Source organism: Magnolia sinica, chromosome 13 (assembly GCF_029962835.1).
Source record: "Magnolia sinica isolate HGM2019 chromosome 13, MsV1, whole genome shotgun sequence".
Classification (NCBI taxonomy): Eukaryota; Viridiplantae; Streptophyta; class Magnoliopsida; order Magnoliales; family Magnoliaceae; genus Magnolia; species Magnolia sinica.
In genome coordinates, this window is record NC_080585.1 from 19,766,887 (window position 1) to 19,780,145 (window position 13,259).

General features: G+C 41.4%; 1 protein-coding gene across 1 annotated transcript; it reads left to right on the forward strand.

Moving 5' to 3' along the window:
* Window positions 1–7,160: 7,160 nt before the first annotated feature.
* Window positions 7,161–12,416, forward strand: LOC131223115 (uncharacterized). Its single transcript, XM_058218424.1, has 4 exons — window positions 7,161–7,378; window positions 7,489–7,603; window positions 8,653–8,767; window positions 11,072–12,416. The coding sequence occupies exons 1-4, from the start codon at window positions 7,278–7,280 to the stop codon at window positions 12,124–12,126; spliced, it is 1,386 nt and encodes a 461-aa protein (XP_058074407.1). The 5' UTR covers window positions 7,161–7,277; the 3' UTR covers window positions 12,127–12,416.
* Window positions 12,417–13,259: the final 843 nt, after the last annotated feature.

Genomic DNA, 13,259 nt, shown 5'->3' on the forward strand with positions numbered 1-13,259 from the left:
TTTGGGGCATCCTCCTAGTGCGAGGGGACCCACCCAATGCATGGCGTGGATGTTCAAAAGGCATCACAGTGGGGCCCACAGCTGGGGCCGTGAGCCCCAGCCCGTCCGCCTGTCCGCCACCCGTAGGCAACGCCTGCTGCGTGCGCTGACAGCAGTAGCTGCTGCTGTCTTTACTTTTTTTTTTTATATTATTTTTGATTTTCGGGGGTTTTTAGTAGATGGGGCCCACACAAGCAAGATCCACTCCAGCCATTCGATCCCTCGGTCCAAGACCAACCAAAGGAGTCCAATATGCGGCCTACTTTTGGCGAATAGAAGGGTCAAGGTGGATTTTAATGGAAACGCCGCTACTTCCTATGGTATAGCCTGCCAGAAAATGGGATCAGCTTCATTTCTTGGTTCAACGCCTAAAATGGGCTGAAGAGCGGAATGGACGGCGTGGATCAGACTCATGAATTCAGGTGGGGCCTGCAGGAGTAGCCCACCCTAAAAGTTATAAGTTTTTTTTTTTGTTAGCTTGTCAGTACACACCCATTACCAGTGCACACACTGTTAGCCAACGTCCAGCGTCCAGGGACGCTGGATGACTTATAGACTCACATCATTGTGGTGGGTCCCACGTGGACGTGGCCCACCAATATATATGCATATACATATAATATATATATATATATATATATATCTTATATTATATATATATAAATACATATTATATTATATATTATATATATATATATATGTTATAAAATATAACACATTTATATATATACACATATATAAAAAGATGCATTGGGCCCATCCAAACAGTGGATGGTGTGGATCATCACCTGGAATAGAGTGGGCCACACCGTCTGATGTAGATAGACGGGGTAGATGTAACACATATTGGTGGGATCCACACCATCACAACGAAAGAGAGAGAGAAATATACGGTGAGATAGAGAGGAGGGACCCGCCACTATGGGCCCTCCATTGATACAACACATACATCAAGATGGGTCCCACAACAAGTGGGCCCTAAAGATCAAGATTTCAACAGTGGATCACCCACCTTTAAGCCTCCTCCTTGCTCCCTTGGCCTCAAATGCTCCTTGTCTTGCTTTTTGATGGAGGTTGATGGAAGATTGATGGTGTGGATGAGAGATGAGAGGGTGTAGATGGAAGATGGGAAGGTGGACCACACTTGGGAGGGAGAGGAAAGCTTGGACGTTTGAGAGGCTTGAGTTGCTTGGAGATTTGAGAAATGAGAGAGAGAGAGAGAGGTGATATGGATGGGTGATGGGTTGGGTTGAAAATTTTAAAAAAGGTGTATGGTTGTTTGTTGAAATTTGAAAAAAGAGGAATGGTGAGGTGGAAAGAGGGTAGACTTTTGAAAAAGGAGGGAATGAGTTGTTGTACTTGAGGTATGGTTGCATTTATGGTTGATTGATGGGACTAATTATGTAGAGATTCTCTCAAAATCCGCAACGCGCGGTGTTTTTTCGGAATAAACACAGATTGACATCTTCTTGCCAGGGTATCGGTTCGGTGCGCGAGTCGCGGCGTTGGAACCGCGGCGACGACGCGGTCGCCAAGATATAGGTTTCGGATCGAGCCGACGTTGGTGTGCGGGACCTAGCTTAAGATCGTGCGCAAACATCGGATATGGTGCGAAGGTTACCGGAATTTGACCGGAAGAACCGCGGAAGTCAACGGAACGGTACGGACTAGGACACGGGTCTTACAATAACTATTCACTTTGCACTGGCTATGCAAAAAGAACAATTTTAATACACCAGTGGGTTATTGATTATACCCACCGGTGCAAGAGTTTTTGCGAAATCACGAGTCAAAGAGGTGGTTGAAATGCTTCTATAGTTTCTAATGTTATAGCTAATGAACCTCCTATTTAAGAGGAATAGTTGCATATTTAGGAAATAGGATTGCGTACTAAGTTACTCAGTACGTTTTTATCGTACTGAGTAAACTCAATTGGGCCTACTATGAATGTATGTGGGTTATCCACGCCGTCCATCCATTTTTGGAGATCATTTTAGTGGTTGAGTCTAAAATAGAAGTATTCCCAAAGCTCAAGTGGACCACACTATAAGAAACAATGCAAATAATAACTTCCACCGTTGAAACCTTGTTAGGGCCTACAGTGATTTTTATTTGTCATCCAACCTATTCATAAGATTACGCAAACATGGATGAAAGTAAAAAACAAACATTAGCTTGATCCAAAATGTAACACCCTGTATTTTCTATACTCGGGTGTTGCTATAGAGATCTAAATAACTTTAAGCATGGGCAACGACCCTTAAATGTTACCGTAAATTTCAACTTGAGATGGAATAAACCATCCTACTTAAACTAACGATCCAACTAAAAACAACTATTTGACTTAAAATACCCCTGCGGATTCTAACTGACACAACTAAATAAAGGGAACTAACAGTCTAACTAATGACAATCTACACACATCAAGGGTAAATCTTTGAATACGACCCTTTTCAGGAACAGAAGCGGATTGAACTTCGGTCCAGAACAATTTAGAAACATTGCAAGGAGAACTAACTACGTGGATCTCATCCACAAACCATTAGGACTTACCAAAACAATCGTCAGACCAACTGTAATAGACAAAATGACCATTGTGCAGCTCGCCTTATCTGACCAACCTGTCTTTGACCATAGCCGTTTAATGCACCTTCAACAACCGATCAAACGCTGCAAGGAGAGAACGCTGACGAGGAGAGAAGATCCACGTCCACTGGTGCGCTGGCAATTCTGACCGTTCGGAATGGTCGGTTGCCACCTGCGCATGCAAGGGAGTCCCTATCAGCAATACTGTTTCTAAAAGAAGCTCCCCCTACCCGTCGGAAAGCGGAGAAATCCTTTCCACTTATAGCAAAACCCATCCCAGCCATCACTTGTTCTCTGGAAGCTTCGCTCGAACGGTTTAGGACGTCCGAAATAGGGCTACCAGATATTTTTCATAGCAGCCGAGAAAATGGCGAGAACTTGAAGCGGCGCCTCAGTTTTCGATTACAGTAAGTCATCTTAATCAAACAGTCCACCTTATATCATAAGATGGACCCCACGTTGCTGTTAGGACACATCAGGACCATCCAAACGGTCCTGATCTGTGGATAAACCGTCTAATGCGAAATCACCATTTTCAGCCGACCATCTTCCCCAAAACGACTGTGGGACCCACTTTCCGTGATAGCCACCCTTCCTCTAATCTAAAATGTCCATCGTGTGGCCCACCATCTCTAATGTCCATCAGAATTTAAATCTGAAATCCACGCACAAGATCCGACTCATGGGGTGATCCTGAAGGCTAGTTGTTCTTAGCTATTACGAACTAGTTCCGTGCTAATCTTCGTGATTAGTCGTGGAAATTTCCAGAAGAAGGAAGGGCTATAGTAGCCTGATTTTAGGGCAAATCCCAAGGAGAATTAGAGAGAGAGAGAGAGAGAGAGAGAGAGAGAGAGAGCGCGAGGGTGCCACTGGAGTGAGTTGCATAACCAGTTGCAAACCAACTCAGTGGAGAAATCTGTCTGTTGAGGAGAAAACATAGAGAGAGAAGTAAGATTGAGAGAGAGGAAGAAGTTGTGAGAGAGACAGAAGAAGGGAGAGTGTGAGTAGTAGCTGCTGGAACTAGTTTTCAGTTGTTACTTGACTCGGCTAGATAAATCAAGTCCCCAACCTACTCGCCGTCTAGCTGCATCATCCACGGGTGAAACCGATCATTCCAAACTTCCTTTCAGCATCCGAATAACCTCTGATCAGGTAACCACGACTACCCTCCCTCTATTCCTTTTGGATTTCAGCCGCTCATCCATTCGTGCTCCCTGTCACCCCAAATCGGTCACGAGTTGAGTGACTCAGCTCCACATTCTAGGGTGAAAATCCTGATCTGCCATCATGGCCGTGTTTGGTTTGTCCGGAGCTAGAACCTGCACTTCGAGCTGAGCTATGGTTCACCATAACCAGCTAGTGGATGGTCGTCTGACTCAAGTCACTACCGAGTCAATGACTCTGGTTCGGCAGGGAGGAAAACTCCAACTCAGCTGGGCCTGATTGGCAGTCCATTACTGCGAGTTTAAGGCCCAGTCCTGGGCGATCCAGAATTACCAGTTGGGGATTGAATCGGCCGGTCTTCCTACCGAATCACCCCTGCACTCGGCAGTGGGTTAACTCGGCCAATCTCCTGGTTGAGTCGGGTCGTTCCCATGTTAGAAACCATTTGATAATGAATTTGGAAAGCATGGGATTTAATGGAATAGTAGCCTAACCTCGATGTTAGTAGATCTCTTAAAACTAACTTCTCTAATCGTTAGTTGAAAACCCCATTTGAGTCAACTCAGTCATGACTCACTGGAATCTTGAAATGCCTCATCCAAGTACTATTTGCAACTGATATCCTTGAAAGATACTTCACTTCAGTCAATCTCAAATCAAGTAAGTGAAGATAATCTCAAATTATCTATAATCTATGCCTAAACTAGAATAGGGTTTGATTTACATTCCTTAGTTTAGGAACTCATAGACTCACCTCATAAGAAGGCTCAAGTCAAGAAGAACGTTCTCTCTAGGTGAGGGATATCCCACATGGCTTCATCATTTCATGGAATTCTAAAATAGTTGTAGAAAGATATTATATAATAGTAGTTGTGTTCCTTTAACTTTGAATTGACATGAACAAACATATGAAAATGCCTCAATTTATGTTACCCCAACATTTCTTATGAGAATTGCTTTAAGATCACCATGCTATATTTAGAATTGCTTATGTACACGTATATTTCTACTTGTTGCACATTCATTATGTCACTTTTGAAATTACTTAAGTACACATATACATCTTCTAGTTGCATTAAATGTAAGAGTTCTTGCTTCCACTACAATAATAAGCTTGCTTCATTTCTCATTATATGGGTTAGAATTGTTATAGTTTGATACAAATGAATATCTCTTTTCTTAAAATATATAGTAATCCTGTTACTATCCTAATGTGTTTGAAATGTCATATTTGGGCCTTCCTTTGGACCTTGGGAAAGTAAATGAATTTATATTGAGCTAATATTTGAATGCTAGATATCCTATTAAGGGACTACAAGTCTTGATCATGCTTATGAGAATAATCTTGTTAATCCTATGGAATGTGCACGAGCATCATGGTACATGACATTCACGCATGACCTATGAGCTTTTCCGAGTGCTCGATGTAAGTCAGACTCTGATTGAATTCCTGAAGGCTCTAGCACTTCAGTTAAACTCACAGAGCATGTGCATTTGTGCCACTTTGGGCGTTCTTTCTTTACATAAAGCTTTTCCAGGATTAGACACTCCTCGGGTGTACCCGTGTATTTTTCCAAGAGATATCCTTGGGCGTAGTCACTTACATGTCTTTTTCCAGGTAGATAATCTACCGTGGGGGGTCTGCATGGTCTTTTCTGGGTGGCTAGTTCTCTTTGAACGTATCTTTGAATATTTTTCCGGGTGATTAGTTCTCCTTGGACGACCCTTTATTTTGACAGCTGGATGTGTATCCCCAGATCTGTGACTTGGGTATACATTCATACATCCATAGATGTACATTCGAGTTTATATTATCCTCGTTGTGATTGAATATGATTGGTTTAAATTGTTTTGAAATGACATGATATGTATGAATCCTTGCGAAAAATTCCCACTAAGTTTTCACTCACCCAATAGTGCGGTTGTACCAAATAGATGTAGGGTTGATGAACAGGTGGGACCCCTATGACAGTATTCCAGGAACGGCTGAGTATGATTTTGGCAAGGAGGGCCTCTATGCCGATGCAGTTGAGCCGTTAGAGCTCAATTGATATTTTAGGATTTACTTGCTTTCATATTTCAGATTATGTGTTTTGTTTGAGTTGTAAAAATATTTCCCCTGTTATGGGATTTCATTTTGGCTTCTACTTATATGTATTAAACTTCCTTTTTGTTATTCTTGATATCTCTGGCTTATTTAGTGGTTGCTTTATTTTATACTATGAAATTTACTATTAATTAGATGTATGATGACCCATTTTATAACGTAATACTCAAGTTTTCAATGACGAGCGACCATCCTCGAATTCTGAGAACCGAGGTGTTACATAAAACTTCTATGAGCCCTAAGAAATTTTCAATTATAGAATTTGAGGTCAGCTTGAGATTTGGATATATCTCATTTTTGGTATCAAGTCATAAATTTATTAGGTAAAGTGGATATACAGAGTAGATAAAATAGGCAAATCACGAGTGAACCCTACAAAATTCCGTACTGCTTTACTTACCACCCAATCTCCTTCCCATATTTAGCGGGTAACTAAGTAAGTGGATCCACCGCCCAATCAGCGCCAATTTCTCCCAATTGGATCGGGGTCATCGACATCTTAGGTTGAATCCCTGTGATTGATATGAAAGAAAAATTCCTCATCACGGAAATATACCGTGTCCACGTGGCAGTCACCAGCTTAGACCGATAAGGGTACTGACTTCGATTGAGATTTTCTACTTATCCACGGTCATACTCTGACGTGACACCAGAATGTATGGATTTTATCCATACCGTCCATCCATTTTTTTTCGTATCGGTTTAGTATATAAAAACAAAATATGAGGCAGATCCACGGCTTAAGTGGGCTACACAAGGGGGGGTAAAGCATATACCGTTGAAAAAGATTTTGTGGGCGACGGAGGTTTTGGATCAAGCTTAAATTTATGTCTCCCCCTTCATCCCGGTCTACGTGACCTTACGAAAAGGTTGGATAGAAATCAACCATCACAGTGGGCTCTAGGAAGGTTTCAACGGCGACTGTCATTATCACCGCTGCTTCCTGTGGTGTGTTCCACTTGAGCCTTCGATCTGCCTCATTTTTTAATTATATTCTGAAAAATTATATTATAAAATAGATGGACGGTATTTATAAAACCCATAAACCACGGTGGCCCCTTAGCCCCCCTGTCCACACGTATCCAGGGACAAGCAGCGTCGTACCCAATCTGCGTGCATTCTTTTAAAGTGATGGAATGAAAATGATAGTAGGGAGTGGCTGGTATTAGCAGTTATTGGGAGGGGGGTTTTTGTCATTTTCTCACATTTACCTTTATACTTCAGGTAGACTGCGGTCTACCGTATGGAAAAAAAGAAAAGAAGCGAGAGCGCAGAAGACACCCCTTTTAGCCAACATCTCCCTCTTCGAGCAGCAGCGAGCAGAGGTTTGATTGCTCGCTTTTTTCTTTCTGTTTTTTTTTTTTTTTTTTTTCGACCGAAGATGCCGAGGCCGGGGCCGAGGCCGTACGAGTGCGTGAGGCGAGCGTGGCACAGCGACAGGCACCAGCCCATGAGAGGCTCGCTTATCCAACAGATCTTCAAGTGAGATTGAGATGGGCCTCTCTTCATTTCCCTCGTTTTCTTCACTTTCTTCTTCTTCTCCTAGTTTCTCCGCAGCTGCTCTGAAAAATGCCTGCTGCGTGTTTGTTCAGAGTCGTGAATGAGATTCATAGCGCCGCTACGAAGAAAAACAAGGAATGGCAGGAGAAGCTCCCCGTTGTAGTCTTTAAAGCGGAGGAGATCATGTATTCCAAAGCCAATTCTGAGGTACTGCTCTCTCTCTCTCTCTCTCTCTCTCTCTCTCTCTCTTCTCTTTCAGTCGAGATGCTGAAATGGGTGGTGGCTTCTGAATTGGGTATGGGCATCTGGTTCGACGGAAGGCGCTCTTTGAATCAACATTGAGGTCTTGGGTTCGAACCCCAGAGAGAAAGAGAGAGAATTTTCGTTTATTGGTAGTTGGCTTTTCTGTGCTTTGTCATTTTCTTTTCTCTCCTGTTTGGGTCCGGTTTTGATTTTGGGCACTTGGGTTTTTTGTATTTTCCCTTGTTCGGGTCTGTTTTTATTTTATTTTGAGCACTTGGGCATTTCGTATTTTCTCTTCTTCTGCTCTGTTTCTGATTTCGGGCACTTGGGCATTCTGCATTCTCTCTCTCTCTTTTTTTTTTTTTTTCAATTTTCAGTTATCGCAGAGTGGGTGATATGCATTTTTTTTTTCCTCTTGTTTTTTGTATTTTTTAATTGGGTGCTTGGGAAATGCTGTAAAATTTCTCTTGTTTTCCATATTTTAGTTTCCTATTACTCTCTCTCTCTCTCTCTCTCTCTCTCTCTCTCTCTCTCTCTCTCTCTCTCCTGGCTTGGATTAGTATGAACGGTCATGGAGTGAAACAACAACTAACTGGCGGAGCCCGCATTTTGGTAATCCAAACTGTTCGTATGGTGGGGGTCATTGTGGGCTAGTGTTTCTCCATTGAACAATCTTAATCATCTTACTTGTAGCTTGCAAATGGGTGGTTACTGGTTAGAAGAGATGCAGGCTACGCCCATGTTTGACAGCAAAGGTCCCACTATCAGGAATTTAGGATCGCATCCCATAGAAGAGCTTTTTGGGATGTATGACATCTCTAATGGGCAGGATTCCATCATATGAATTGTTGGGCTACCAAAAGGTTGGCTTCTTCACCTAATCTGTTGCTTGGCTGAGCAGACAAAAAAACCCTCTTTTTTGCTTGCCATATCATTCGTTATATATTTCCTCTTTTACTAATGGTTACCTAAGGCTTCTGTGTTGTTTGCTTGTTGGTCGATTTACTTTGTAGGCAGAATATGCAGACCCTAAGACACTTTGGGAGCGATTAAATGATGCCATTAATACAATCATTCGGAGGGATGAGAGCACTGAAAGTGGAGATTTTTTGCAGCCTTGTATTGAAGGTATTTCCCCTCTTCCTTATCCATTGCATTGACATGCCTCTATAATTCTATATCTTTACTGTTCATTATGAACGGACTGTTTTCCTTTTCTTAGTTATATGATGGATTATATGAATATGTAGTTTTTGAGTCTATTGCTTTATGCTGTTAAGAAGGATGGTTGGAAGGATATGTTTAATTGTAGGAACAGTTATCTTGAAGTTGCGGTTTCCAAGGAGAGGAATCTGATTTAGAAGGTGGGGCTGTCAGTGGGATCTTGAACGCAATGGGTTTTTAAGGCCCAGATCATGTGGGTGACCTGGTTGTTAATTGGTATGGACTTTGCATGTTGTATTAGTATAGAACAAAATGATGCTATTATCCATGTAAATTTATCTTAGAATTAGTGGCCTGGCATCATGACCGTGGTTATTAAACATCACAAATTTTAAAATGGCAATTTCACATATATTTTTTGACAGTTATGTGTGTTGTGATATTTTGAAAATACTTTTGTAAAAAATGCTTATATGAGTATAAATGATACTAAAATCCAATTATTATTATTTTTTTTTCCCAATTTTAGGAACGTTGATTGAGAATGTCTCTTGCTATTTCTTTTTCATGGTTTAAGTTTAAGCTTTAAAACCGTACTTTGTATTGAACTTTCAACCCGGAAGTTCCTAAATCATCAATCATCCTGAAAAAGAAACACTCGACTTCAAATTTTCTTGCTAATCGAAAAGAAGAAAAGAAAAAACTCTAGAAGTTCTGGTTTTGTTCTTCTATACTTTCACATTATTTACTAAAGTGCCATGGCGAAGTTCAATGAGATTGTTAAATCATACATTTTATGATACGTTTTCACTAGATGTAAGTGGTATTATTGTTCCAAATTTCTTATTGGAAATAAGACTACTAATAATCCTTTTTTAAGATATCCCCATGCCCAATTTATTGATACCATCTTTTGCAGTATGTTCCAAATTAAGCTGGATGTTTTATTGACTCTTTTTTTTTTTTTTTTCCTGCTTATCCGTTTGAGATGAAACTGATTCCTTTTGAGAGATTACTGAAATTTTATTAAATAGAAGAAGGAAACAGCCAAAAGGCCAACATTACAGGCAAAGATGATGTACTAGGCCTAGGCCTCATCTCAACCTCAACACTACTTTATTTGCTTCCAACTTGGCCCGAGAAATTATTTAACCTTTAGCCCAACTGATGACTCTTCCCCTAAATCTTTGAAAAGTAAATAATAATTTTTTCCACCAATAAGAAAAACAGAGAAGAAAGAAAATAATCATCGTGCTACCCATGGGCAGAAGATGTGTTTTATTTACAGTATTTCAAAAAGTACCAAACATGCTATTTTCTTAATTGTCTGTGACATGGACTAAAACCAGTTTCTCTAATAAAAGAAGACACTACATCGTTTTCAGTAACTATGCAAGCAACATATCTGAGGAAACGGGGAATGAATATACCGATCTCCCTATACGGCCTCCTAACTACCGATCTCCCTTCCCCCACTGGTCTCCCACTGTATCAGGGCTGGTACTATTCGGTCCCTCCCAAAATTGCAGTTTTCGGGTGGTTGGTCGGAAATCAAAGGGTGCTCACTGTTGACAATCTGAGGAAACGGGGAATGAATATACCCAATATCTGCCTCTGTTGTATGGCCAATGAAGAATCGGTTAGTCACCTCTTCATCCACTGCCCTTTCATCCACAAGATTTGGTCGGTTATCCTCCATCGCTTCAATGTGCATTGTTGCTTTCCAAATTCAACTGACAGCCTTCTCTCATTCTGGCATGGGGTTAAATGTGGGAATCACAGGACTCCTCTTTGGAGGATGGCCCTCCTAGCGGTATGGTGGGCTGTTTGGATCGAAAGAAATGATCGGTGCTTTAACGACAAAGCTAATTCAGCGGACATCATTGCGTTTAGGGCAATCCAGTTTGTGGTCGAATGGGCTTCCTACTCATCCAAGCCTATGGATTGTAATTTTGATTTCCTTGCTGTGTAGTCGGTCTGCTATCTCAGCAGAGCCGTGCTCTCTCTGTTTTTGCTGTTTTCTTCCTCTTTTAATAAATTTTTCTGCGTAAATTCTTGGGCTGGGCTTTTGGATCTTTATGGGTCACTCTTGGACCAAAATGTCAAAGCCATCATGCATTGATTCTGGTGGGCTTGGGTTTGGTTATGTGCTCCAAGCCTGGACTGGCCCAACCAAATGCCACCCATTGACACCCTCTTCACAAGCCTAAATAGTTTTTGTGATGGAAACTTCATTGTAATTCATCTGTTTCTCTCTGTCTTCTTCAGCCGCTCTTAATTTGGGTTGCACTCCTAGAAGAGCTTCGCGGAGCCAACGGCACAATAATCCAAGGTGTTATCTAAGTCCTAACACGCAGGAAGCTACTGAAACCTCTCTTTCTCCTAAGATTTCGAACCACATGGCGTATGAAGGGCCATCGTGTTTACGACCTCCTCAATCTGGGAATCCAACTCAATATGCCAGTCAATTTGCACCACATTACTCGAACCTACCGGCATCCTTAGCTGTAAATTCAGCACGTCTGGGTTCTGACTCTGGTAGCACTATTCTTCGGGACAAACCCATTCATCACGAACAGCTGAATTCGCTACCCATGTCTTGCTCTGAGCTTCCTCTGTCTGATAAGTGCACTCTCCCTCCCCAAGGTAAACCATCGTTTCCAGTGGATACTCGTCCCTCACCAAGTTCAGGCCACATGCATCCTTTGTATTACATCAGCAACCAGCAGACTATGGAACCTATGTTCATGTTTCAATATCCCCGAGATTGGAACCGAGATGCATTTATTGTTGGCACTCAGGCACAACCCATTGTGGAGCCCAAAACGGGTTTATTGCTGAATCTCCTTGGCCACGACAATGCTCGAGATTCTCTGAACACGACCGCTCGGGCATCTTCAGATTTTGGGGTCACATCTGAGAACCGACATGATATGGGACATGACCTATCATTGCGCCTGGCGCCATCTCCAGCTCTGGAAAATAGTAAGACTCTTGAAGACCTGGGATCCATTAGTCCCCATGATAGGAGCAGGTTCTGTGATCCATCTCTAAGTAAAATGAGGACCAGCCACTTTGATTGCCTGTCCTCATCTCCTCAAAGAGATAAAGAGTTGCGTTTCTTCCCTATGGACACCACGAATGATCCTGCAGAGAGCTGTTCTACTAAATGGAGCTCCGAGGGGGAAGGCCTGCAACTTGAGGCCGCCATGAAGAAGCGCAAGGCACCCATTGGTAATTCTGTTGAAGATGGGCAGTTTTGCTGGCAATTGAAGCCTTCGGCAAACCCATTTTTTAGTAGTACAAAGGGACCACGTTCTTAGAAAGCACCCACTAACATGTTTTTTTTGAATCTTCATACGACTCTTTCAAAGAAATTTTCATCTTCAAAGCTTTGCAACCTTCGTTGTATTAGTGTTTCACATTTTCAAAGTGCGAGTAGCTGTTCAACCCCTGAGTTGAAATGGATCCAGTTTTCTTGCCACAAGTAGCTGTGGCTACCGTTTATTGGTAGTTCTTTGTAACATATATAGAGACATCTGGACCTCTGAATAGCTTAGGATACATTTGATCCATTGATATAAATGGTAAATACTGATTGGTTATTGATTTAGTGCTGTTGCCAATTTTCACTATTGAATTGCCAGGAGCTAATCCAAGATGAGGAATTATATGATTCTTGACACATGCTTTTATTCTTGGGCTTTCAATTTTTGCATGTGGGACCCATCCATACATTGATCTTATGGTATGTACCTTGGATGGATCATACCCCACAATATCTGATGGGACAATCCCAACACTTTGTTTGACAACATGCTAATAAAAGGTGAAAAAAAAAGAAGCAGCAATGATCCAGATTCATAGAAAAAAAAGTCAAAGATTATATGGCTAGGAAATTTTCAATTCATGGTTTAGATCATGGTGCATCCACTGTGGGATCCATTAGATTTATGGTCTAGATCATTGGCACCAAGCCCCATTTTCATAAATCAGGGCCCAGGGATACTGTGCATGTCTTTGGGTCAAAGATCATTTACTTTTTCATCTGATGGATTTTTTTGGAAGGATAATCCCTTGTCAGATGGATACTAACATTGGCTACAAAAATCAAGTTTTTGGACTGGAAGATTGATTACAGAGACTACTGATAAGAAGGATTTAAATTATGCATGCAGAACTTGAGGCTACTGGCCACCAAACCAGATTCCTGTTTTTAATAGGTTGTAAGGTTTAAAACCAAGTTTGACATGGTGCAAATAAATGTGGAATTATAAGGTTTTAAAAGACCATATTGGATGCTATACAAATGAATGCTGGATTGTAAGGTTTAAACAAAATTCGGCATCATCCAAATGAGTGGTCAAATCAGTAAGAACTGATGCCCATTTGAGAAAATGAAATGGGAACTTCTAATTACACATTTTGATGGAAATAGGATCTTCAAAAATTGATT